The 26064-nt window shown below is 41.8% G+C and overlaps 1 protein-coding gene across 1 annotated transcript in view; it reads left to right on the top strand.

Annotated features, from left to right (window-relative positions):
• DPF3 (double PHD fingers 3) overlaps nt 1-23901 on the top strand; it is a gene marked incomplete at both ends in the record, with an annotated part of 165830 nt that extends 141929 nt beyond the window's left edge. Inside the window, 3 exons of the mRNA XM_080619223.1 lie at nt 21292-21404; nt 22733-22814; nt 23831-23901. Of these exons, the coding sequence (XP_080475349.1) occupies nt 21292-21404; nt 22733-22814; nt 23831-23901 (266 nt within the window). The remainder of the gene's footprint in view (nt 1-21291; nt 21405-22732; nt 22815-23830) is intronic.
• Between the last annotated feature and the right edge of the window lie 2163 nt (nt 23902-26064).

Consider the following 26064-nt stretch of genomic DNA (forward strand, 5'->3'; position numbering starts at 1 on the left):
AATCCCTGCACTTATATTTGTGGCATTAGTATTATATTCTCTCCCTTTAAAAAGAAAAAAAAATACGTTTTTTTCTTTCCCTTGCCACTCTATGATATGCCTATGTGAACAACAGGGAATAGAGAATGGGAGCAAGTACCTAGAAATGTTCCAAATCGACAGTAAACAAACAACATGATTTCGTGCATCCATCCTGCATCTACCTCTTCTATCCATATACTGGTCACGTCACATAGATTAGAAGGTTAAGAAAAGAGTTTAAATTTTACCCAGTGTTCTTCAAAATACTCTGATTGAGTATGCTTTCACAGGGAAAGGCTGTGAATATGGTGAGTGTAGTCCTCACAGCACCTGAGCTAGCTAGCTGAAGCCTCCTCAGGTACATCTGGCTGAAGAACTCCACTCACTGCATGAAATGCAGAATAGGCATACTCTTAACTCTATTTTTTTCCAAGTGGAGTTCTTAACTATTGTCTTTTGTGAACCATGCCTAACACATTCTGGGCTCTTCTGGAATACAAACAATAATCAGATGCCCATAATTCATTAAGTCTCGGTTTAGTTTCACAAATGCAGTTACAATAACAATGCATACAGACTTAATCCTTTCGCAACCTAACCACCCATCTTTGTTACAACTGAGTAGCACAGTACCCTCAGAAAGAAGCCACAACAGCTCACAGAGTGCATAAAACAATTGCCAGCTGACATTTGTTAGAGATAGCATAGAAAAATATCCATCACTGTTATTTATACCATTAATGTGTAATGAACAGTCACTGGTTCAATCTAGTGCTGAGAAAGGAAGGAAGGTAAAATAAATTCATTGTTTTGGAGAACAGAGTAGTTCTTGAATTCCTCAAGATGTCTTAATTAGACTGAGATAACTGACACCAGTTTAGTTCAGCAGGCTGAGAAGTGTGGTACTGACCATAGGAAGGCATTGATCATAGCAAGGAAATTAAAATGTAGAGGAGGAAGCTAAAAGAGTGCTTGTTTAAGATAGGCTGTAAAGTATCGTTGATGGTGAATACTGAATGGAGTGTTGATGTGGAAATGAAATATTCTCAGGGCAGGTATTACGAGAGTGAAGGCTTGGAACATGGAAAGAAGGTTGGTATCTCGTAAGTTAAAGGTGAAAGCAAAGCAAAGGGGCTGCTACATGAGACCCACTCAGACTGTCAAGGGGAAGATGACGATGTTAATGAGGCAGAAAGTACACAGGAGGAGATTTCATTGGTACAAAAAAAAAAAAAAAAGAAACACAAAACAAACCAACAAACAAACCCAACAGAAAAAGAAAATCCTGGCACTAGCATAGCCAGGTCAAAAATGAGGGAACTACACAGTATCAATTGTATCATCAAAGACACGTAAGTCCCAAAGCAAACTAAGAAGGCATGAAGAGAGTTTTCAATGTGAATTCCAGGTTGTACCTGAAAAACAGAGTCATCTTCGAAATCAGAAAGAAATGTGATGCTCTGTATTCCCCAGTGATTTCAGCAGTTCAGTAAGACCTGCCATTCTGAGCTTCATAGGAAGATCACTGAAGGCGCAGTCCTTCAACTTATCACAAGCCTAGGTCTTCCAGTCCTCCTGCAAAGATGTCCTTCTTATTAGAGGAAGGTTAGCATAAGGCTGTCCAAAGATTCTCCTGAAAAATATGCTCCCACACAAACCATGAACCAAAATGACAGCACCAATGTGAAATGTGAATAGAGGGATGTTTCCTTTCAGGCCTAAATTCAGATTTCTCTGTTTAATCATGTGAGTTGTCTGCTCAGGCACCTTTCTACTGCTCCATACTAAAAGACCTTAGAAAAGACACATAATTTCCTGAGCCATCCTATGCAAACTCTGATTCACAGATGGGAGCAGGAGAAATAAGGAAGTGACGTGCTGCTTGAGCAGCTGATTAGGGAGAAGAAAGGCTATGTAGAGTGTGCACTGATCCTTAGCATTTAGCTCTTAGCCCTTAGCCCTTTTGATCCTTAGCCCTTTTGTGGCACTTAATTAGTTGACATTTAACAGGGACAGACCTCAGCTCCTGCATGAAAACAGTATAAAATTTTAAGCATGATAATATATATTGAGAAACTTTGAAGAAAATGTGGGATTCTGGGATAACAGTTAAAAAGTAAAAGGAGACCATGAAGCATGTTGCAGGACAGGGATGGAAATGAAATCTGGTTTGCTTTATTCTGCACCTCTTCCCTCCACCCAAGCACCCCCCTTTTTTGTGGGTTGGGTATTTATTTCTTTTATATGTAATGGTGCTTGGAATAACATTGTATATATGTGGCGAGGTTATAAGTGATGATCCTAGGCTGCTGAAACAAGGGCCAGAGAGAACTTTGCCACTAGCTTCAGAAGGATTAGCTCTGGGCTTTCTTAGTTGTTGCTTTTATTGAATGAAACCTCACTGTTAATATGCTTGCTAGTATGGTGTAGACAAGCTCTGAGATGGCCATTTGTTTCAGCAGAATGTGTTATTAGAATCTCCTCCCCACATTGTTTTGCCTTTGAGCTTTTACATTAGTTATTCATTTTGAGTTTGCCATTTTACAGACCTCAGCTTAGGCTCTTGATTGAAGACAGGGACTCGGTTTGCTGCCTGCTGATGCACGGAGCAAATGAGAACTGCACCCAGGGAGTCACTGAGTCTGGACTGTGCCAGGGCACTGCTGTGTTCTCTCCTGCCTGCTTTGCCTTTCCTTGATTAATTCTTGCATTGGTATTTTGAGATGGGCCCTAAACTTATAATTCAAATACCATCAAATTATGGAGCTTTCAAAGCCTGGCTCCTCATGCAATTTGCCTCTTCCCCATGGCAAGCAGTTTTACCAAACCGATTCCTCAAGCAAACATTGTATTGACCCCACTGGGAGTTGTCTTCTTATAAAAACAGCAAAATCTGCCCAATGCGCTTTGTGCTGCAACATATGTAGATATTTCCAATAAGCACCCATTTCTTATTCTCTGTGATTTTTTCTTATTTCTATAAAATTTGTAGCTATGAGTATACGTAGAATATGAGGCACATATATTTGTTCATGCTGGCATGGGGTTGTTTTGACAAACTCTTGCAGTGCAGGAATGTAGCCAGGCTGAATTTTTGCTGACTGAGCCATTACAATAAAATCTACCAACCTTTGTTCTCTTTGCCAGATATCTACCAGGGCTGAAAAACCCCCAACCTCTATAAATGCTATAGGATACTGAAATTGGGTCAGAACTATTTTCATGTCCCTGTCTGTATTTCCACAAGTGTTCAGTTACCAATTTCAGAGCAGACAAGTTGTAATAACATTTAGGAAAAAAAACCCAGTTGCTGTGATTTCAAGTTCCGACAGCGCTGTTAAGGGGATGCCACCAGTTCATATCTTTGAGTTTTTCTTTTGGGCAATGGCAGCTCCTAAGTTTTCGGACCTTTGTGTCATCCAGAACTGATATGAGAGGTGTAGGGAAGACCTGGGGGGAGGCACATGGATGTTGTAAAAATAAAGAGATTATTTTATCTCATCCTGCTCAGGACCTTAGCAGCATGCAGCTTAGTTAATTAATGGATTAAATGCAATGCAATATGCAGTCTTTTTTTTATTTCCGGAAGTTACCATGTTGCTGCCACCCTATGCGTATCATTCAGACTTCTAAAGATGTCTTTTGTGCAGCACTGCGTACACTTGCATCTCTATACAAATAATCAGTAACATAGCAAGGTAATTAGAGTAGGATTTCATAAGCAAAGGCCTTAACTTACAGTGAAGAGACAGTTACCTAAGCTGAATGATGAAGGTTATTTAATAATGTTCACAGTAAAAAAACCTGACAGCGTTTGGTGCCTTTCTTTTCGATATACTCCTTCATATCCTATTGTTTGCTTTGCATTCACTTGTGGCTCCCACAGTTAGTTAAAACTGAGTCTGTCAAGCTATATTTTCGGAGTAGAATGCAAGCAGTGTCGGAAGGTTGTTTTGTGCTGCTTCTGTTTTGGTTTGGTTTGGTTTTGGGATTGTTTTTTTTTTTTTTTTTTCTGAACACTTGCTTTTTTTGTCTGTTTGAGTTTGTTTAGTTTTACTTTGTGCTGCCTTTCCCTCTGCAGTCAGCCGTGCCCTCATGGACTCCAGCATCCTTCAAGCAAGACATTTCAGAAGAAGGCCGAGAGAAGCCAAGATGCTTTGATACTTCTCCTGTCCTTGCCCTGACCTTCCATACCCGTGTTTCATCTGGCACAGGAGCCTGGACTGTGGGAAGTTGGCTGCCAACAGCTGAGAGAAGTTCTGGGGATGCCCTAAGCTGGTGCAATACAAAGAAGTTTTTTAAAGTCTTGATTTCACTTTCTTTTAAGTGTGTGTATAAACCCAGGTCAAACTGGAATTGATCTACAGTAGAACTGACTGAAAAACAAACAAACTGAAAAAAGACTTAACTATTTTATTTATTTCGATATTTAAGAAAGAAAAGAAGTGCTGAAGTTGCACAGTATTTTTGTTTTAAATACATTTTACTTCAAATTTTAGATGCAATTTTGTGAAGACATGAAATTTTAAAAAGCACTTAATGTAAAATAAAGACTGAATATTTACTTTAAGGAAAAAACTTTTTAAAATAATGAAAATAAAGATCAACTCTGCTCTCTCTCTTACTTTAAAGAAGCCATTCATACATGTGCTGGGTATCTTTGTTTTTTGCAAATTGGATGTGGTAAGTGACAATTGTTCTGGTTTACTTTCTCCTTAATCACAATATCCTGTTAGATGCTTAAAACTTACTTTGCTGTACTGTGTTAGGCACAAATCTGAACAAAAAACCTGTTGAAATAGCAAAGATCAGGCTCAGTGACTGGATTTTTTTGTTACCAGATTTTGTGTCCCATTTTAAGGACTGTCTTCTCCCAGTAGGATTGATGTATCTCTTCTGCATAGTAAGAGAGGTTTGCTCTTCAGCAACTTTGAAATACTTCTGCTGAAAGAGGGATTTAAAAAAGCAGAACAACTCTGTTAATTTTAGGTTTGTTTTTTTCTTCTTTGGTAATTCCACAGCTGATTGTGAGTTGGTTATAAGGAAAGTATCTAAATGTTCAGGTGCTCTTGGCACGGATCTTCCTATTGGAGTCAAGGATGATGCCATCTGTAGAAACCTTGTGTATTTTAGCTCTTTCTGAATTGGTACTGGACTTTGAAAAGTGTACAGGTGCACCCATATGTCAGCAGTAAGCAACAGAGTGACAATTACTCAGCGGAAGAATGTGAGTTCCCATAGCTACAATCCTAAATTGTCCTATGAGGAAGCGGTGAGGGATGTTCACATCCCAAATCCTAAGTTGTTAGCCATCTTCTCAGTGAAATAAGGTGTTCTGCTTCTTCCAAGAACTGGATGATTTTGTTGGCTGCCAAATCTTCTCACAGTGGAAAGCACAGGACCGTTCACTGTCACGTGTGATACAGTCTCGTAAAATTGCAGGATAGCCTTGTGTCCTAGTAGAAGGGTATTGTACTTGGCTCTGAGATTAGCTTCTCCTCTGTAACAGGGGTGCCAAACGTACCTATTGGTATACACCCAGGGTATAGGTAGAAAAAGTGGTTTTGGTAATGTGGCTTGTGTTGGGGTTTGGAATGAAAAAACTATGTCTAATAAAAATGCGTCATGACTAGGGGAAGCTGCCAGAGAACCTCATCCTGCATTGTGTTTCTTGCACACTCAAGCTCACCTTGTTGAGAGATTTCCATGCGTCAGTAGCAACAGATTTTGTCCTCTTCTCCCTTCCCTTTCTCCTTCTTCTTCCCAGATTAACGTATAGGGCCAGAAATAACTATGTAAGAAGTCTGGTAGACCTAAGTCCTGCTCCCACTAAGTTAAATGACAAAATTTATGTCCTAATTGGGCTCTTTGGTAGGATTATTTTGTTTTCACAGTATCACAGTATCACAGTATGTTAGAGATTGGAAGGGACCTCAAAAGATCATCTAGTCCAATCCCCCTGCCAGAGCAGGAACACTTAGACAAGGTCACACAGGAATGTGTCCAGGCGGGTTTTGAATGTCTCCAGAGAAGACAGTTTTGTCATTTGCTGGTTTCTAAACTTGCAGTGGTGAACTGCCTCCAGAGAAAAAAAAGAAATCAAATTTTATCTTGTCAAAATATAACAAGACGCACAACTGTAATGAAGACTTGCAAACTATAGGGTCTTGTGTTCATTTTGTGTAATATTCCTTCCAAATAAAAGTTCTGCTTCCAACGTCCCTACTGTATATTCTTCTGTAAATATTACTTTATCAAACCAATTCCACAAGGTCTTTTTTACTGCAAATAATTTTTTTTAAAAGACGTTGTTGAATAACCTACTTGTACATATACTTTTCTAAGGCCTCCATTGTTTATAATACTCTCTTTGAAGTGTAAAATAAAACTTCCTCCTCTATTGGTTTTGTTTCCCTTTTCCATTTTGTAAATTATGACTTTTGTCCCTGGATTTTGTTTTGTATTTCTTAATGAAGCATGACGTTTACCAAGAATTCCTTTCTTCTTTGTTTTTCACTTTCTCTTCTCCATTCATTGGACTACAGAAACTGATCCTGTTGCTTGCTATAGTGGAGGCAGGCAGGAAATAAAATACTGCTTTTCTGTAGGACTCATTTTAAGAGTGTGATAATAGAGGATGTCCCTAAGTGTGTTTGTATCTTAATAACTTTCTCCATGAGATTCATAAAGTTCCATTAAACTAATTTTGATTTAAAGGTGGAGTTTAAATTATATGAGAGCTTTCTGTATAGATTTTAGTGGCCTTGCCTTAAGGAGTTCTGACCCTACTTATGCCATTTCTACTCCAGTCATTAGACTAACTGAAAGTGGTGTTTCCTTTGTTGCATTTCACAGTGCAGGCACAAACCCTCCCTTTCCCTTTTGGAATCACATTAGATTAGAAGTATGGTTGTACAGGATGGAAAAAGAAAATACTCTTTCAGGATAGATGCCATCTTATTAGGAAACTGTGTGTCCTCTTCCCTAATAGACCTGCTGTCATTTTTATGAAGCTCTGTTGCCTTTCCTCAGCCTTCCCATTAATTTTTCTGCTACCAGTAGAGGCTATAGATGGCCCTTTTTACTTTGGCAGCTGCTTTCAAAAATAGCAGCTGAGGTGTTTTTAGGTGATCTTCTGATGTGGGTACAGATATTTTAGATTAGTGAACTGCCCCCTTCCCCCCCAGCAGATTAAATGGCAAAACCATCCTAAAGAACTCATCAGAAATTAATCCAGTCAGACAATATGAGAATTGTACACAATTGTACAAATGGGCTCCTACCTGCCTAATTTTTAACAGTTGTGTGTCTGTGACTTTGCAGCAGAGAATGAACTATTCTTGCTCTTCTGTCATCGTCTTTCCCTATAGTTTTATTTTTCCTTAAAGTTTTATTTTTTACATGTGTAATTTTAATTTCCGTTAGTGTTTTGTTTCTCCATTCTTTCTTCAGATGAATGTGACTTGACAGGTTCATTGCTTGACTTCAGACCTTATCTTTACCTGTGCATGGCCTTTGGCCAGTTCATTGGAGGAAGGAGGAAACCAAAAGGCAGTTTCAGCTACCTTTGCTGTCCTCAGTACTGCACTATGGCTGTTGGGAACCTGTTTGGGGTCTGATAGAGCAGCTCGTGGACTCTTTTCTGGATTGTATCCAGCTGTTCTGTGGCTAAAAATTGTCTCTCCTTCCTTTTCACCTGCTGGGCACTGGGGACCAGAGGCAGCTGAAAAGGTGAGGTAAGGTGCTAACTATTTCTGAGCCATACTGAGAAGGTAGATATGAAGCTGTCCTTAGAGCACATACTGAGTGACAAGATTGCTGGTTTTAAAGCCCCTCCTAGCAACTTCCAACTTCCTTTCGGTGATTTGCTCTCAGGCATTCTTACAACAGTCTGAACTGCAGGGCTAAAAAACTACTTTTCCATAGGGATTTCTTAGGGGGCAAATAATCTTCTTTTCCTGCCCTGTAACAGAGAGGAAGGAGGATATGTGACGACAGATCCAAAGCCCCTGGCCATCGCTGCTTTTGTTGTTCTTCTCCTAGCTCCTCTTGAGCTTTCTGCTGTGCTGCATAGCACAGAGACCCAGATAGAGGTTGGACTGAGGGCAAAGCTGAATGCTGACAAATCAAAGAAAGGGAAGTTGAAGAAAGGAAGGAAGGAAACTGCTTGTGGCATCAGTGCACTTTTCTTTTTCAATAGGTCACCTCCCATTCTAACTCAGTTGTCATTTTCATTGTCCCAAGTGTGATGGATGCAGAGAGCAGAGCTAGACTTTTCTGCTAAGGTAACCAGGAGTGAAAGTGCATGTTGAAATTGACCTTTATGGATGTCTGTCAACACCCTGTTTAGATGAATGGGATCCTTCCTACCACAGCAGAGCTATTGTTACAGGCTGTCAGACTTTAAAGAACAACTCTGCATAAGTCTTCTTCCTTTGAACATTTTTGTGCGTTTTTTATTGTTGTTTTGGTTTAGTTTTTTTGGTTGGGTTTGTTTTTGGTTTGTTTTCAGTTTTTTTTTAGGACACAGTAGTGTTCTAAAAGAAAGTTTTAAACTTGCAGAAATTATCTAAACAGGAAAAAAATCCCACTGTTCCCTAAGTCCCAGAGCAGATTTCTGTAGGAAGGTGTCTTGTTTTCCTGTCTGGAGTATTGTTCTTGCTCATGACAGCTGGGCATGCTAGGAGGAGGAAGTACAAATGTCTACCAGCATTGTGGCACCTAACAGGTGCCCCCAAAGCCAGTTTTCCTTGGGCTGAGTCTGAGTTGAATGATGGCAAAGCTGAGTGTTGGAATAGGACCTCAACTACATAAAGCACCCATAGCAGGGCATGTAGGCAGTGACTATTCTCTTAGTTTTGGCTTGGCTTGTCCAAATTTGGCTTGATGTGTTTAACATCTCTATTGTCCCTTGGAAATTACTGTAAAATTGTATTTCCTTTGATGGACCAAAGCTGGACATTTGCCACAGTTTAGTCCTGTCTTTGGTTTTAGTGATTTAAGGTGATATCCATCCATCTGTGCCACTTAATTTCACCACTATGTATTTTAGGACCTGAATGCATGTTTTGCTGTTCCAACAAATGATCTTGCTGTGTGAGTTAGAAACTTTCACTATATCGTCTGTTGTTTGATGACACTTTGTCTTTGCAACATGTAATTCTTCATGATTCCAAGGTGTGTGCACCATGATGGGAGAAGGATGACATTTACCTTTAAAAAAGCACAGATTTCTGGAGCATGGTTTTGTGGCTATTATTGCCTTCCAGGATATAATTAAAAGCAGTTTTGTTTAATGTTGTCTAGGAGAGCTGTGGCACCTCAGAAAGACCTACAAACCAACTATGGCACTGCTATAGAAAGGCAATACTCTTTGAATGTTGAAGCTGGGTGGTGGGCTGAAGCTTGTGGAACTACTGCTGTCTGCCTAAGAGAGGCTGCTATTGTGTGGAACTTGGAGAGGGGTATTCCTTCTTTGGATTCACAGCTGATGGATGGAACCTCTTGAGCAGAAACAGATGTAGCCACCCTTCAATGTCTTATTTTGAGTGGTTTTTTTTTGGAGTAGAGCTTAATTTCTCAGTGCTGATCATCTTCCATAACTGATTCTCAGTAAGACCTTCTAGTTTATCTCTAGTTTTGCATAGGTATTAAGGATCATTTTTTGCTTGGACCAAAGTCCCTTCTCATCATGATTTTTGTCTTTGCTGTTAGTGTCCCTGTGTCAGTGGCTTCATTGTGGACTGCAGGAAGAGAATGAACATGATCAAATCTTTCAAATACAGGCTTCTTTTCTTGGAGCAGATTAGAGATGTTAAATAATGATGGAGAGAGTTTTGTCAAGTGTTGCTGAAGACTTAGCTTATTAATTTGGATTTCTTTCATTAGCCAACAGCCCTTAACTTCATATAATGATTTCAGGAGTCAGTATTGAGGCCAGCACTCCAAGGTGAGAGGAAGTCATTGGATGGGAAACAGCTGAAAGGTGTGCTGTAACTAAAGAGGTAGTTTTATTTTAGTGTCACATAGCCAGTTTGACATAGCTTTCACGTTCATGTAGCACTTTGTATGGTGGAGTTTACATGGGGTGGTTTTAAGCCTATGTTTGAGAAATCAGTTCTACGCTATTGGTACAAATGATAGTAGCTTCACATCAATGCTCTGCTGGGAGTGACTTAAGTGTGTTATACAATGCCAAAGTCTTTCCAGCTCTTTCCTCAGGCTCAACAACTTGATTTATGGTGCAGTGGATCCTGCAGCTGGATCTTGGCTTGGAAGTCTCAACCATTGCTGGGGTATCTGGGCTTGGGCTTTGTAACGAAGGTTACAGCTCTTAGGTCTTTCCACTCCAACTGTGTCTCTGAATGTATTCATCAGCCTGGAGGCTTAAGAGAGTTTTTAACTATCCACAAACTCTCTCTAAATTGAATTCATATTTCTATGGTACTTTTCAAACATCCATATGATCCAGAGCTATGCATTCCTTCACCTGGAAAAAAGAACCTTCTGTGGGTTAGGGAGTTTCATTTCCCTTGCCAGGCCAGGTCAGCCTCTTCATTAATTTGCTCTCCAAGACCCCTTCCTCATTTCCCAGATACGAGATTTCACATCTGCACCCATTAGATTCCTCTGTGACTGTTTACATATCTACATGTCTGGCATTATGTGAAGACAAATCAGTCCCCATTAGACTCAGTGCAGCCATCATTGAGAATTGCCAAACATCTCATGGGTGATGGGATCCCACCTAACAGCGAACATTGCAGCTGATGAATGCCCTTAATAGTTGTTAAAGGTGAGAGAACTTCGAGTGCCCAGAACCTGGTCAGACCAGCCTGTAGGGGAGGACTTTCCAACCTTTGCCATTAACAGACCCACTGAGCAACACTCCCACTAACCAGTGTAGCAGCCACCTAAGAGCAGGGTCAGAAGACTAGAGTTCCCTGTAGTACTGTGGAAGATAATTTTCTGGCATTAAATATGATAATATTCTACTTTTGTATAAGTTCTGTTAAGCAATTCCTCTGATGCTGAAAAATAGAAGGACTAGCAAACTGTTAAATGAGGAACATTGTTGTCCGTTGCTGGGGAACTAGTTAATTTCTTGTTTCATCTGATGTGATGTTTGGCAGCTATGAAGTATTGGTTATGAAGGTTAAAGCATCCAAATTAATAACACTACTCACTTGTTACAGGTTAAAGAATAGCCTACACTTTGACTTGGCTAATCTTAGGTGACAGTTCCGGTGAGCTCTGGGAAACTGGATCACAGATTTAAATCTGCTGTTTTTCCAGTGAAAAACAAACAAAAAAATCCTACTGTTATGGTGTCTCTGGCAGCATTTTGTTGGACAGTTACTCAGAAAGGCTGTTCAAATAACTGAACTGAAAAATACCATGGTGAGGAGAAAAGATTTGGGTTTGATTTGAAACAAAACACATTCTCTTTTTCTCAATGAAATGACCCTTTCTTACTGCCAAGTGTGTGCAGGCTTGAATGAAACATTTAATCTGTGAGTATTTCTTCCTTCTCTTAAAAACATTTCCATCAAGCTCACTTTTGAAGCAAACTGAAATTCCAACTTCTTGTTTGTGAAACACTGGCACAAAACGTCTTAACTCTTGCTGAAAAATCAGTTTCTCCCTGAAAGCCACCTCCTAACCCTTTCTCCCCTCCTGCTTGTTTTTAACTGAATATTTCATTCAAATTCACTCCACTCAGATGCTTAGATCACCCTGAAATTGAATTTTTTTACAGAGTGAACTGAGCCATTTCACTCCTCCCTATGGAGCGTGTGCTGATGCTCTGCAGAGTGCAGTTATGGCTCTTACTTCCCTCTAGACATTGATGTTGCTGGGACTTTGATGGGGAAGTGAAAACTGGCTGCCTTATTGATGAAATCTCGATTGGCAGTTAGAAATTCCGAACCAAACAGGGGGTTTAACTAATGGAGAAGGGAAAAAAATCAGTAGACGATGGGATTTTTCCAGCTTCTGGCACTGCATTACAAACAATGGAGAGTGTGCATGGAGAACAACACTGCCCATTCGGCAGCTGAAAAGGGTTTTTTTTTTTAAATCAATGAGGGACTGAAGTAACTTGCTCCAAATTGCTTTTGTTTGTGTTTAGTTGAGTGAGGCACTTCTACTTATGTCTGAATATGCAATCACATTAGCAACAGTGTAAATTATGCTTGTGTGGGAAAGTCAGATCCCTTGCATTTACAGCGTGTTCGCGTCGGTTATCAACCATTTACCCATCATGTGCTGAATTTCTTTATCTCAGTAACACGTGGTTACCTCATGTAACAGCAATGAGGTCACTGCCTATGCAATGGCATTGTGTCTTCTGCATAATTCAGTTTATCTAGTATTAAAATGATGACATTTAAATAATTTCTCTGGAGTTTGCCATTTGATTTGAAATTGATGGTACCTTGCTGGCAGGGAATTAGTCTAGGGTAGTTCCTTAATCTCTTTAGAAAGTAAGTTTGTCCAGAGATTTGTAATGCTCTCTCATTTTTCACTTTCCAGTCCCCTAACTCATCAAAAAAATGTAAACCCAGCCTGCCCTGTTTTCAATTACTTTTATGTTGGTGTTTCTTGGCCTGTGGGTGAAAACACCTCTGAAGTTCTCCCTGCAGCCCTCAGTGCTTGAGGAGGACCGCAGTGGTGGTTGTCTTGATGCTCACTGAACTGACTGGGTGAACATGGCCTGTTTTTAGTGAAGAGATGTCCATGTCATGAAGCATCGCCTCTGTCACGCTCTCCCATGTAATCCCAATGGAGAAGCCCTGGCTGGAGTGCCCTGGGGAAACAAAAGTGCTGTTGCCAGCTTGGGTTAGATGTGAAAACACTGGAGCTGGTATTTTTGATCACTACCTTGATAACATGGGTACACTGGGCAGTGCTGGGTGTCCCTGCAGGCATGCTGCCGTCTGTACGGCTGTGTCAGTGGGGCAGTTTAACACTAGCAATACTGGGGAAGGGCCAGGTATGTGGACAGCAGCCATGGATTCAAGTAGGTAGTAGAGTTGTTGTTCAGGTGAAAGGGAAGGGAAGAGGGACAGAACTAGAATCTTGGTTTATAGGGGCTTTTAACAAGGGTAATGCACCCATGGAAAGCTATCCAGGCTGCCATTTCCCCAGCATTTTAAATACCACCACACTCCTCTCATTATAGCTGGGGATTTTGGCTCTCCCAGGGGGGAGGAGATGTTCTAAATAGGCTGCCAGGGAGGTGGATTTAATGCACTAAGGAGAACTGGCTTCACCAAGTTAAAAAGCAAAACAAAACCCAATCCTCCATTCCTATTTTTAGTGTTTATGACCAAGTATTTTTGCTTGGTTGCTCATTTTGAAAGGGTTTAGTGAGCCTGCCAGTTGATTGAAAGCTCTGTGGTGTGTGAGCTGGCCTCGCTGGGGAGCCTGCAGTGCATAGCCACGAGGTTGGAGCTGTGCTGGGGGTTTTTTCCACTGCAGTTTGTTGAAGGGTAACAAAAATGTCCCCCGGGCAAAGGGGATGTTGGCTTTCCAGGTTGTGGTGATTCATCTTGTCTGGATAAGCAGTCTTCCTCTCACTGCCGCATTTTCATCTCCATCTACCTCACCCCTACTTCACTGTGCAACCAAATGCCAAACCTGCCCTGCACTGCATGGGTGGAATTGCCTGGGGGGTTTTACAGAGCCAACCCCTGTGGGGGGTACCTGATGGGCAGCATTAGCATTCAGTGTCTGTTCTGGCCAGTTCCTGCTCTATAAATGGGTTTATTCTCGTTATTAGGAGCTATGTCCCCGGCATATGGAGTCTGTGCGGTGCCTGCAGGCAGGTTTCCTTCCTGTTGGTGTTGGTAAGCAGCCCAAGTGCCTTCTGGCAATTAGCAGATCGTTACCCATAATGCTATGTGCAGGGATGCAGCCTGGTGGGTATTCTGGAGGTCACTCTGACCTAATTCACCCCCAGGAATTGTACAGTGCTGGCATGGCTCACCAATGCATTAACAAGCTGATGCTTCAGTGAGAGGTCATTTGAGTGCTTCCACAGTATTTTTCTTAGGCAAGAAATAGCCATTTTGTCTAGCGGCCAACGGCAGCTGACAGGGTCTGGTCTGGAAGAGGAGGGAGCAGAGTTCTGGCTGGTTTTGAGATGGGACATTGTGGGCACGTGGCATTTCCTTGGATTTAAAGCTGGGGGTCATTTCTGATCCCAGGGGTTGCACATGTGCAGAGCTCAGCTTGTCACCTTTGCACTGTCACAGCATCTTTGCAGTGAACTGAGCGGCATGTGCCAGGCATGTGCCTGAATCCCCACTGCTCAGCCTCAGAGGGGGGGACAGAGGAGCAGGACTGAGCCCCAGACCTGCCCTAGCCTAAATGTGTGGGAGATACGAAATGACGGTGCAGGTATCAGCTTGTCCCAGCTAGGTTTGTAGGGGTAGGTGTGCCTGGGCAGAGAGGGACACCCAGAGAAGAGTGGGCATCCCACAGGCCTTCTCCCCCTGGCAAACCTGAGCCCAGCATCACCAACCCAAATCAGGGTGCTCTCCCAGAGAGGTGATTTGTATGTGCCAAAGCCAGTTATCAGCAGCTTTTAGAGGCTTTTAAAATCTGTAACTTCTGTTTTCCATTTCTCCCTGTTAAGGTATGTGGGGCTGGACTGTGCATGCTGAGGAAGGGGAGCTGTGCAGGGAAAGGCACACACAAACCTATTGCAGTAAAACTGTTTTAAAACATTTCTCAAGTAGTTTTCCTGTAAGACTTGTGGTGTCTGCTACCAAGGGAATGGTGTGTGGGGAGGGAGTGATTTGACTGACAAACCATTAGGCTGCCCACAATAACCCTGCTTCTGGCTTCTCTCTTTGCGTGCTCTGGAGGTCACCCCGGAATCCCACCCGGCTCTTCCCGCCACCCCGTGCTAGACGGAGTTACTCTGCCTTGTCTGCAGCTAATCCCTCTGGGTGCACGTGAGCCTGTGTGTGCACAGATCCTTCATTTTGTTTATGCACGTGAGCAGCCTTTGAGCCAAGCTTTGGTTTTGATGTGCCCTCTGTAGCCCTCACTCTTTGTCCTAGCTGGTGCTTTTGATGCTTAAAAATATTTCAGAGGAAATTATGCAGCGTTGTAGAGTCAAAGCTGTGACCCAGTTGAGCTGGTGGGCAGACTTTCCTCAGGCAACAAGATTTTCCAGGGAGTGCCTCGAGATGAAGGGTATTTTGGTGGGAGCTCACTCCCCTCCCGTGCCCTTTGGTGTTTGCATGGCTAAATCAACAGAGAGTGTCACCTTCCACACAGCACCATTTTATAGCTTCCTTCAGATATTTGCTGTTAATGGCTTTCAAACACAGATCTGTCCTTCCTTCAGTTCCCATTGACTCCAATTACACCTGCCTAACTGCAACTGGGACTGAACCACTATCTTTTGCACTGGGGTTTTATTTGTCCTTTGGGTAATGAGCTGAAGCAGGCTCTTTTCTACTGATGCCAAATATTTGACCAATTGCTTGTGATTTGTGTCTCTTTTTCCACTGGAACTGGCAGTACTGAGGAGCAAACCAGCACCTCCAGAGTGCAGCTGGCTGCCAGAGCTGGGTGCTAATACAGCAGAGTGTCTCTTCCCTTTTTGTGGGCTCGGTTTAAGCTCTGTCCATGCTGGCCAGAATGACTGTAGGGCCATGAAATGAAATAATAGGAACTATAAGCTCTTCTACAGCTGAATGGTTTCAGAGGACCATCAATTATTAAAGGTGTTAATTCTTCAACAATTACTGGCACACTGTGGCATATGAGATTAGAGGAAGCTGGTCTCTGACGAAATCAGACTAACCAGCTTATTCGCCGAGGCTCTCAAGTCCTTTCAGACTCACTTCTGTAGCAGAGTTGGTGGTGCTGGAACAGAGTGCCTTGGACACTGGGAAAAGCATCCAAATTTTCTTATTCTTTAAAGTCCTTTCCAACCCAAACCATTCTATGATTCAATGATTTTCATCAGGATATAGAAAATCACACTGGTATTATTTCCTCTCCTTCTCTTCTGTCTAGTAGCAGTAAAACCCAATGATGCCTACAAGTGAGACTTCCGTCTTTGCTTGTTTTTCTTAAGAAGCTGGGCTCAGCAGGGCTCTGTGCCAAAGGAGGTGAGACAAGAGCTCTTCACCTGCAGCCTCTCACCCTTACCCCTTCCCTGGCCACAAGAAAAGCTGTTGATTTTTCTATAATGAAATATGCCTGCTTCCCTGTACCACAGAGGTACTATGGCAGGTGGTGACTTGGATCCTTACCCCACAAACACTTTTGAAGGCTTCTGTTTATGAGTACCTCCATTTGAGTGGGCAGGCATATGTCCCTGTGTTGTAACACCTTAACGCTGCAAGATGAGAAGGGCCAGAAAAATGCCAAGAGCTCCCCATCCTCATGCCTTAGTAATGTTTAGTCTTTTCCTGAGAGTTGCAGCTCCTCAAGCCCTGAGATTATGGCAGAGCCAAGCCTTTTGGTGTGCTTGGATGGTTTCCATTTTAAGGGCCCTTTCTAACCTGTATGTTATACACATATCTGTAAGCATGCCTTCTTAGACAGACAAATGAGGGCTAAATTTTTATATCATAACCATAAAATCGTATCCTGTATTAGAACTGCAAGTTACTTTTCCCTTATTTTATACTAATAACACTAATAATTCTGTCTAATGATGACAGTGGTCCTTATTCAATCTTAGCAGGAGGAAATTTTACAGCTTCTTTGCATGTAAAACTTCCATTATTTGGATGGGGTTCGTGTGACATCAGTCCTTATATCAGTAATATGTATTTATAGTTTTCTAAAACCTGAATAGTTTATGGAATAAATTCTGATGTGACATAGCCAGGAGCCCTGTGGGTTTTCATTATGCTATTGATTAAAAAGCCCACCACCATACAGTGAAGATAGGGGAAAGAATTGGAAAGGGAGTAAAAATTCCTTTTACTCTATGTAAATAATTTCACATTTGTTTTAAAAAAGGAGTCTTTGCTTACTTTTTTTCCTCAAGATAATCTCTGCCTTTGTTTGAAAAAGGTTATTGATTGGATTGTTAACTTAAATAGTCTGCGGCGGGTGTGACAGAGCACATGGCTGCAATTAATCTTGCGATGCAGAATCCATTATTGAAAAAGCACTAATGAGCCATTCTAAGGCCTTCACTGGTCACAGAGCGCCTGGGAGCAGCAGATTGCTCCTGCCCTGTAATGTCAGTTTTGGTCTTTAGTGTTATACAGCTGGTGTAAGCAGAAGAGATTTTTAGATAGGGTTTTTTTTGGGGGGGGTATTTATGTTAAAATTTCCCTTACCACCAGTCGGCAGTTGCAGTGGGTGTGGGAGACAAGAATGTGTTTGTCCCCCACTCCTCTGACCAGATGTCTGGTGGACATAGCGTACAATTAAAGCCAGCGGCATGTGAAAAACGGATGTCACTATAAAATATGGTCTCAGTTGCAGGGTTCAGATCCAGAGGAGAGTTTTGACAGAGATGAGAGAGCTTTCAGACCTGATCTATACTTTAAAATATTGCTTTAAGACAAAGGGATGAGCTGTTGGAAGCCTTCTCACTGCAAGTTTTATTGTCTATGTTGTTTATAGCTATTGCAGCAGAGCAAAAGTTTAGGTAGAGAATAGTTATGGTAGATTAGAAACTGTCGATGTTAACATATCACCTTCTCCTTCAACAGAACTGCTGCTGGGGTGTATTTTAGAAGTCTGTCTATTGACTTAGGTGACACCATAAATATGTGTTACTTCTTCTCCCTGCTAGGTCTGCTGAGATGATACAGATGTGTGAGAGTGATCCAGGGTTTGCCAGGTCTGAGCCACCAGCTGAATTATTAACTGAGTTCCAGCTGCAGGCTCTTTGCTGCATGCCTTTGCCATAGCAAATGCTGTTTATCACAAGATGAGCAAAATAAGACTGTTTCTTCATCTTGACCACATTAAGTGATGCCATTAAGCAAGAAAGACTTTCAGGTCTCTGGCTCATATGCTACCACAGTGTCTATAACTTGAACCACATTTTGAACTGTTCTACGTGTAAAACAAAATCGTGAGCTGAACTTCAGAAAGAAAGGCAATTTTCAATCTACCTGCCATACACAGCTACAGGGCTTTGTTTTCAGGTACTCTGCCAGAAAGGGAATGCCAAGAAGTGCTGTGATATGGAGCAGGGATGATGTTCACTGACGCTGCGCCAGGAAGTCTTGGACGTGTGAATTTTCTCATTGGTCATGAAAAACATTGGCTTTTGAACCAAAGTAGCAGGAAAATAGAGAGATTGTGAAGAAGGAGAGCTGGGAGGGCAGGAAAAAGAATGTCAGTGTTTTGATTATCTACTGACATGCTTGCTGGACGCTACAGTGCCTCATCATGCTGCTGGCATAAGTAAAAATAGTCTTTCCAGCAACATTAGGTTGGGGTCATGGTACCACAAGGCACGTTGTTTCACATGAAAGAGGATCAGACTTAGAGGCTGAAGAAAGACATGTCCACAAGATATTTTTTTTTCCCTTAGACATGCTGTAAGCCCTAGGCTGACAGAGAGCAATCTGCAGCCATACAGATATGGCTGTGGGCATTTGTTGGGCTCTTTTTTAGTCACAGAGCCCAATAGACTGAACAAATTGATATATTTGTGCAAAATATTTCTGCATTGCTACTGAAAAGAAGCCACCATGGCCCTTACTCCACTATTAATATTTCCTAAGCAATCCTCAGCTCACAAAAACCCGTTGCTTTTAGGTTTGTGGTGGGTTTTGTTCTTAAGAAGGGCCCTGTAAAACAGGATGGATCACTTAAAGGATGAGGCAACGTCAATACGAGATGCAGCACAGAAAACCTGCAGAGGTGTTTTTGAGGCAAATGAGGAATGAGACAGTCAAGACTGATAGCTGGAAGAGAGCAGGAATGGATGTGGAGGGACAGAGATAAAGTAGTGAACAGAACCTGACCTTCATGTCATTTGAGAAAGGGAGAATCTTTAGCTGGAGTCTCTGCAATGAGCAATGTGTGTACGCAGGCAAGTGAGCACGTGAATTCATGTATGCATTTAGCTGTGATTTATTTCTGTAAGTTTGATTCCATTCTTTCTGTTTCTTTTCAAATGTGACTGAAGCTATTTAACTGTCTGATTAACTCACCTCCCTGTATGAGTTTCTTTCTGTGATATATTCCAGCACTGTACAACCTTTCTGGAAGCTGACACTGTGCTGTTGGGATGAATTCCTCCCTGATGCGTAGTGTGGCACATTTGTTCTATTTACTGATGTTGGAATGAGGTTCTGCACTTGCTGTAAATCAGATCTGGAGGAACATTTCAGTGTCATGTCAGGTTCTGATAGTTCGGTAATATCAGAATCTATATGAGGTCTTTTCAGCAGGAAAAGGTATCATGTCACATCTCCTTCTGCAGAGTTGCAGTTTCAAGGACCCCAGAACTTTAGATTGAGCTTGGTCCACTGTACATCTCAGTAAAATCTGACTCTTGTTTTGTGCTGACATTTCAAGGGCTCCAAAACCCATCTGAGCTCATCAGTACTGTCAAAACATTTCTTTGTTCAAAAGCTTAAGAGTGATATGAGCAATGTCGCTGATCCTTCCTTCCTTAAATATCCCCTTTATTTTCTATTCTATTTCCATAATAACTTAGGTACACACATTTCCTTGTTGGACAGGCTTAGTTTTTGTATCATAACCATGCGAATATAACCAGAGAACAAAAATTCTTATTACAGCATTTGGTAGTATCATGGACACATAAAGGAAATAGATTCCTTACAGCATTATTGTCTCACCCAGCAATTCTCAGGAACAGTTTGCTTCACTAGCTAGAAAATATAGAAGCTTCTTGTAGGGTGGTAATGAGTGATATGACAACACAGCAAAACACCGCTGATAGGTCTAGTAATGAAGATAGCACTTCTGTGCCCACATCTGCAGTTAGCTGTGCCTTACTTTCTTATTGGAGAAGGAGCCTTTCGTTCTCCTCTCTTAAAAGGATACTTAGGCTGGCAGAGGTGGAAAGCTTGTTTTCCTACCCACTGGCTGCATTCTAAGAACAGCACATCAGCTGGAGGGGAAAAAGCCCTGTGCACATGATGGTGCAAGTTTCTAGCAGTAGCATGTGATAGTGTTGGATGTGTGTACCAGTAGTTCTAGTTTTTGTATAGATGACCAACTGGCTATCCCTGTCCCATGCCCCTCAGCCCTGATTACACACAGTGTTAATGCTTAATGTGTGTTGCAGAGGGATGCTAAATACCGGGCTTTCCAAGAAAGCAAGCAGTAGCTTATTGCGGGTGACTTAGGGACTGCCCCAGCCTGATAGGGGTGGTTTGGGAGTACAGTGCTTTATTTCAGCGGTGTGTTTTTCTTGTTTTGTTTTGCAGAAGGAACACTGATACTACCTTTGGTTTGTTTGTTTGTTTGTATTTTCCCCTCCAGAAAGCCCATTGCTGACCCTGCTACTGTGATACCGCTGTTTTGCAAAGCTGGAGTCGACACGCATGTAGGGGCGGGGGTTGTAACTCTGGCAATCTGTCCTTCCCGATTAGATGTGACTGTTCTGCTAGCTTTCCCTTCTTTATTCTTTTCATTTAGTCCATTGTGGGAGTTGGCTTGGGTTTTTTCCTTTCGGTTTCTTGTTTTGATCCTGGAAAGTTAGCTGTGCAATTTGGTTTCTTCTGTGCCAATCAACTTTAGTGGCAGAGCTCTTAAAAAAATTAAAAGCTGTGTCCCTCCGTTCTGTCTTGCTTCTTCTCTGTATGCTACTGCTTCCATTTGAGCAAAGTTCACAGAATTGCTCCACCTATTTGGAAGGGAAGCTCTGAAATGGAGAATAACCTCATTTCCACCAGGTCCTTCAGTCCGGTTGAAGCGCTAATCGAAACTGCAGTCCAATTTCTATTAAGATGGATGGGCTGTCTCTGAAATTTGGTTTGTGTCTGATTTCATCCTTTCTTTTGTTTTCTTTCCTAGAAAAGCCCACAAAAACCAAACCCAAAACCAAACCATTTTTAAGAGCTCTGAATAAAACTGCTTTGCCAATGGGGAATGGGTGGGGATGACTCTGATTTTCTCTTGTGCCCAGCAGCGAAAGGGTTAATGCCTGCTTTCCTCTTTGGTATCTGTTAGTTGCAGCCCATGTTGTGATCAGTCCATGTCCATGTACGTTTTGTTCCCAAATTTAATACCAGTTAATTAACAAGCTATAAGTGAGCCTTAACAATGACAGCTGTTTCCAATCTTCCTCAGGACACCCGACCTGCCTGCAGTTCACCACAAACATGACTGAGGCTGTTAAAACCTATCAGTGGCAGTGCATTGAGTGCAAATCCTGCAGCCTTTGTGGGACCTCTGAGAATGATGTGAGTTCATTTACCTTTTCATGCAAATAAACGTCACTGCAAGATACTGTCACACCTGCCCTTGAGGAGCTTGTAGCAATGGTGTGGGTCATAGCTTCATTGCTGCTTCCATACATCTTCAAGGAAGAGCTACTCCTGAGAGTAGAGATGGGCTTCTCCCTAGTGCCCCTGTTCTTCTGAAATTACCACTGGTATCATATAGGGCCACTTAAGATGGTGATACTTGTGGTTTGTATGCTTGCTCAGTACAAATTAGCTGGAGGCCATAAACATGTGTTGCGGGGAGCTGCAAAAGAGTAGTATTTTCAATATAGTTTTCAGGAGCAGATGTGATGGGTGATAACCTGAGAGATGGCAGGTGTGTTTCTTCTGTCCCTGATTTTGCTTACTTTCTTGTCATGACTTTGTAGTCTTAATTACAAGACTTGGGAAACATGAAAGCATTTGAACTGGGATGGTGAGGCTTCTCTCTAGACACTTAATCACCTATCCCAGTGATTTCCAAACTGTGTTCCAGATCCTGCAGCTGGGCAGTGTCCTCTCTGTGGGATTTTCAGTTAAAATCTAATGCTAAGGGTCCTTGGCAGTTTGTGAGAAACTTGGAGAATTGACAGTTGCTGGGCAATTTTGGAGGTGATTAGCTAACATTCCATTCCCTATAGCAGAATAAACTTGAAGCCTGGGATTTTGTTTTGCTTTAGCAATAAATAAGGAAATCTGAAAACAGGGATCTGTTCTGTGTTAGGAACCCTGGGATACTTCAGAGCAGCCTTTTCCCCCCCAGATATATGAAAGGCTGCAGACCCCACGGTGGGATCATGTCATTTCCATCTGTTTCACAGAGCATTTACTTAGTTTAGTTTTGGAGAACTGGCTAAGTCCAGGCTTTTGATGAGGAAGGTTTTCCCTGAAGGGATGAGATCCAGCATGAGGTCACATTGGAGCCAAGTAAAGTCTGTCCTCTCAGTACAGCATATCCCCAGCTTAACAGCTTTTACTCCTGCATCATGAAGACACCTTGGAGAGGAAGTCCTCCACCCCCCAGAGAGATTTTTCAGCTAGAAACTGAACTGCCTTTGTGGTGAGAAAGTCTCTTTGCAGCCTCTCAGGAATATGGTGGTTCATTGTGGATACACAGAGGTGACGCCTGTAGCCTTTTACATTCTCAGTGTTAGTCTCTATGTTGCAGCTCTGTGTTCCTGGCTAGGAACTGCTAGTTACTATGTTTTTATGTTTTCATCTTGGCAAGAGACTAATTCACACCATTTTCTCTCTTCTCCCCTCCTTCTCTCCGTTTCCCTACTATCTTCCCAACAACCCTTCCTCAGGACCAGCTGCTCTTCTGTGATGACTGTGACCGTGGCTATCACATGTATTGCTTGAATCCACCAGTCTTTGAGCCCCCAGAAGGTAACATATGTTGGAGTCTGCTTTGAAAGTCCTTGTGGAGAAGGGAGGAATTTCAGAAAGGTGGAAAGGCTGTGCAGGATTAAGAAGGCTGTAGCTTTGGAAATAAAATGAATAGATATGGAGGTCTAGTGTGATCTGAGATATCCTGTTCAATCTTGCCTGATTTCTACCTCCTCTTCCAGGACACGGCCCTTTTGCAGGTCATGGGTACCTTTGGATGCCCCACTTGGCACTGGATACCTCAATTTAGACAACTGAACTGAGCTCCTGTGAATTGTGACTTTGGACTTCCTAAGTCAAAGTCCCAGAGAGAAAGCCCCATAAAGGAGGGTCCTCTCTGGAATAGCTGAGTCTGTTGTCAGGAGACTGGATCAAGAGGAATGACCTTCCTTGTTCTTTGGTCTGTCTGTGCCTCACAAGAGTGCGAGTTTTACTGTCTGTATTACATTCAGTATGTAGTTATGTCCTCTGCAGGGTATTCAATGTGACTATACTACAAATGGTTGTAGTTTGTCCCTTGGTTGTGGAGCAGAAGAACTACCCCCTTGCCATTATTGATTCTCTGACTAAAATCTGCAGAGAGCGGTAGAATTGGAGAAGGAGACATGTGAGTGTGAATGACTGCAGTCTACATGAGGGGCGAGACAAGAATAATTACTAATCAATCATGCATTCAGGAGCTAAATGTTTGTAACTCTGATAAAGGCAAAGCTAAATCAGGAGGGGAAAACTTTGAAATGCAACTAATAATTAGCTAAAGGTTTCTGTTTGACTGGGAAGTGGTATATTGAAAGTACGAAAATATAAAACACATACTGGCAATGCACACCCCAGCTGTGTTGTAACTTGTGTAGAAAGCCTACACAAACAATACCAAGGGCAGCAGAGTCTGCTTCAGAAAAATACAGACAATTCCAATGTAAGGAATATTTGCTATCCTATTCAGGCAGATCTTGACATAAACTCAGTGCCTAGATTTGATGTCGTTCCTATCAGAAGGATTTCTTCATTTGCAGGGAGCTGGAGTTGTCATTTGTGCCGGGAGCTGCTCAGAGAGAGAGCATCAGCTTTCAGCTTCCAGGCCTGAGGAGCTCCAGCAGTCAAGAAACACTTTGCTCCTGGTGTTGCCATACCAGCACAATATTCCCATCCAGGACACAAAGACACAACCCACATCAAAATGAATGGACACTTAAATACAGGAAGAGGTATCTGTGGTATTCACTGTCACTAATGCCATACCTCCTGGGCTCTGCTAGAAGGATCATGTACTTTTCCGATGCTCCGGATGAAATCTCTTCACTGCTATGCATGGTTGCTGCTGCTTCCTGTTATGGGCTCACATGCGTTTTACAAGGGGGAGGGTTGTTATATCCACAGAGAAGTCAATTTTGTGTGGCCTTGTGCTTTCTGTTTAGTCTTCTTTTCAAAGAAGTAGTAAGATACCTCCCAAGGAATTATTGGTGAGTACTTTGGCTGGGAGCAGCACCAGTTGTTTCTCTTCACAGACTTGACTGGAAATTTCTTTACTGTCTATTTGTAGGGGTGCTTTGAGAGTTGCATTACTTCAATACTTCCCAGGCCATGAACTATATATTGTCACTGAAAGAAGCCCTGATCAAAAATTTTTGGGGTGACACTTTTTCCCTTGGATCAAATGCTTTGATTTCGCAGATCTTCATAAATCTGGTTTTAGTATCTCTGAAGGAAGAACAGTACCGGTGTGTACACACACAAACACTTAGGAAATCCCACTGCCTTTGGTATTTCAGTATATTCAGACACCCTGCCCCACTGCAGTGCCAGCATACAGTCCAGACTCTTCATTTAATTTTGTACAGAAAGTTGTGAATGGTCATGTATGTAATCGCCTTGCTGTTTAGCTCAGAAAACTGAACAAAAGAAAAACAGCATCTTAAGTTGATCATAGAAAGTAAAACTGTCAGTTTTCTGAGCAAAGTAAGCTGCAAAAAGGAACAACCTTGGCTTATGATCAAATGAAGCACTTTTTTTTTTTTAAATTTCTAAACTAAAATGTTCCACAACTTAGAGTTGCATTTTATTCCAGGAATTGCCTAATCAAGACTTCCAACATTTCCAGACTTACTGGGTTTTAGTGAAGTAATTATTAAGATCTAGTTGAATTTCCAAATAATTTTGCCCCCAATTCTCCACCAAATTGCATTTTTGGCAAATGTGATAATTCGTCAAAAAGCTTTTGCCTGCTCTGAAGTAGGGAATAATTTACTGAACCTAATAAGAAAAGAAAAATTTCAAAATTATTTTAACATTTAAATAGAAAGAGTTGTACTTTATTTATGCAAACCTCTACGTGTGAAATGAAGAAACATTAAGCAAGAGCATCAGTTGAAAAAATATTAGTTCAGTTGAGTCTCTTTGAATAAAGGTATCACTAGAAGGACAAGTGAGTACATTAAAGAATTTCTATCAGATACATTTAAAGGTTAAAAACCTGCAAGTCCCTGAACTGCCAAGTAGCCCAGAATGACCATTTTCTTGGGCATGATATATATTAACTTCTATGCATAGATTTAAGTGGGTTTATAATATACTTTTATGAGAGTATCAAGCAGCATGTGATTCAGGTTGCTTGTACAAGTAGGTAAGGACACTGAAGATTATATTTGGCATATTCATATTGGTTGAAACTTTTCCACAAATTTAAATGTTCCCAAACACTTGAGAGAACATTATGAAAGAATATCGGTGAGCTGATTTTTCTTCCTTCTCCTGCTAATTACACATAGTTAGAATGAGTTATACTGACCTAATGCACTTTCCCTCATTATTTAGGTAGTTTCTTCACCTTTGCTAGAATTAACGGTGTCAGCTGCTGGATTCTCCCGTGTACTGTCACAGCCTCTTCTCAGGCTGCAGCAGGAGTATTTTAACCTCTTAGAAAGAAGATTTAGGAAGTATTTATCCTGGTTGTATTGGACCAAATCCCTCCTGGAGCAGGTGCACTGGCTACCTAGGGATTTCATTCAGTACCTTAGGCTTTTCATGTGATGACCCCTCAGATGAGCCAAGAGTACCAAGAGTACAAGGAAATTTGAGCATCAGCTGTGGGGAGGATAAAGTGGGAGCCCATGAACCTGTGTTTGGTCTCTGGTACCTGCTGGGACAAAGCTCTAGATAAAATGTAAAATGAAGCGTTTTCTTCCTATTCTGCATCTACCCTGATCCTGGGAAGCACCTGGGGGCCACAGCTCATCCACATGAGCATTTG

This window comes from Psittacula echo, assembly GCF_963264785.1.
Source record: "Psittacula echo genome assembly, chromosome: 5".
NCBI lineage: Eukaryota > Metazoa > Chordata > Aves > Psittaciformes > Psittacidae > Psittacula > Psittacula echo.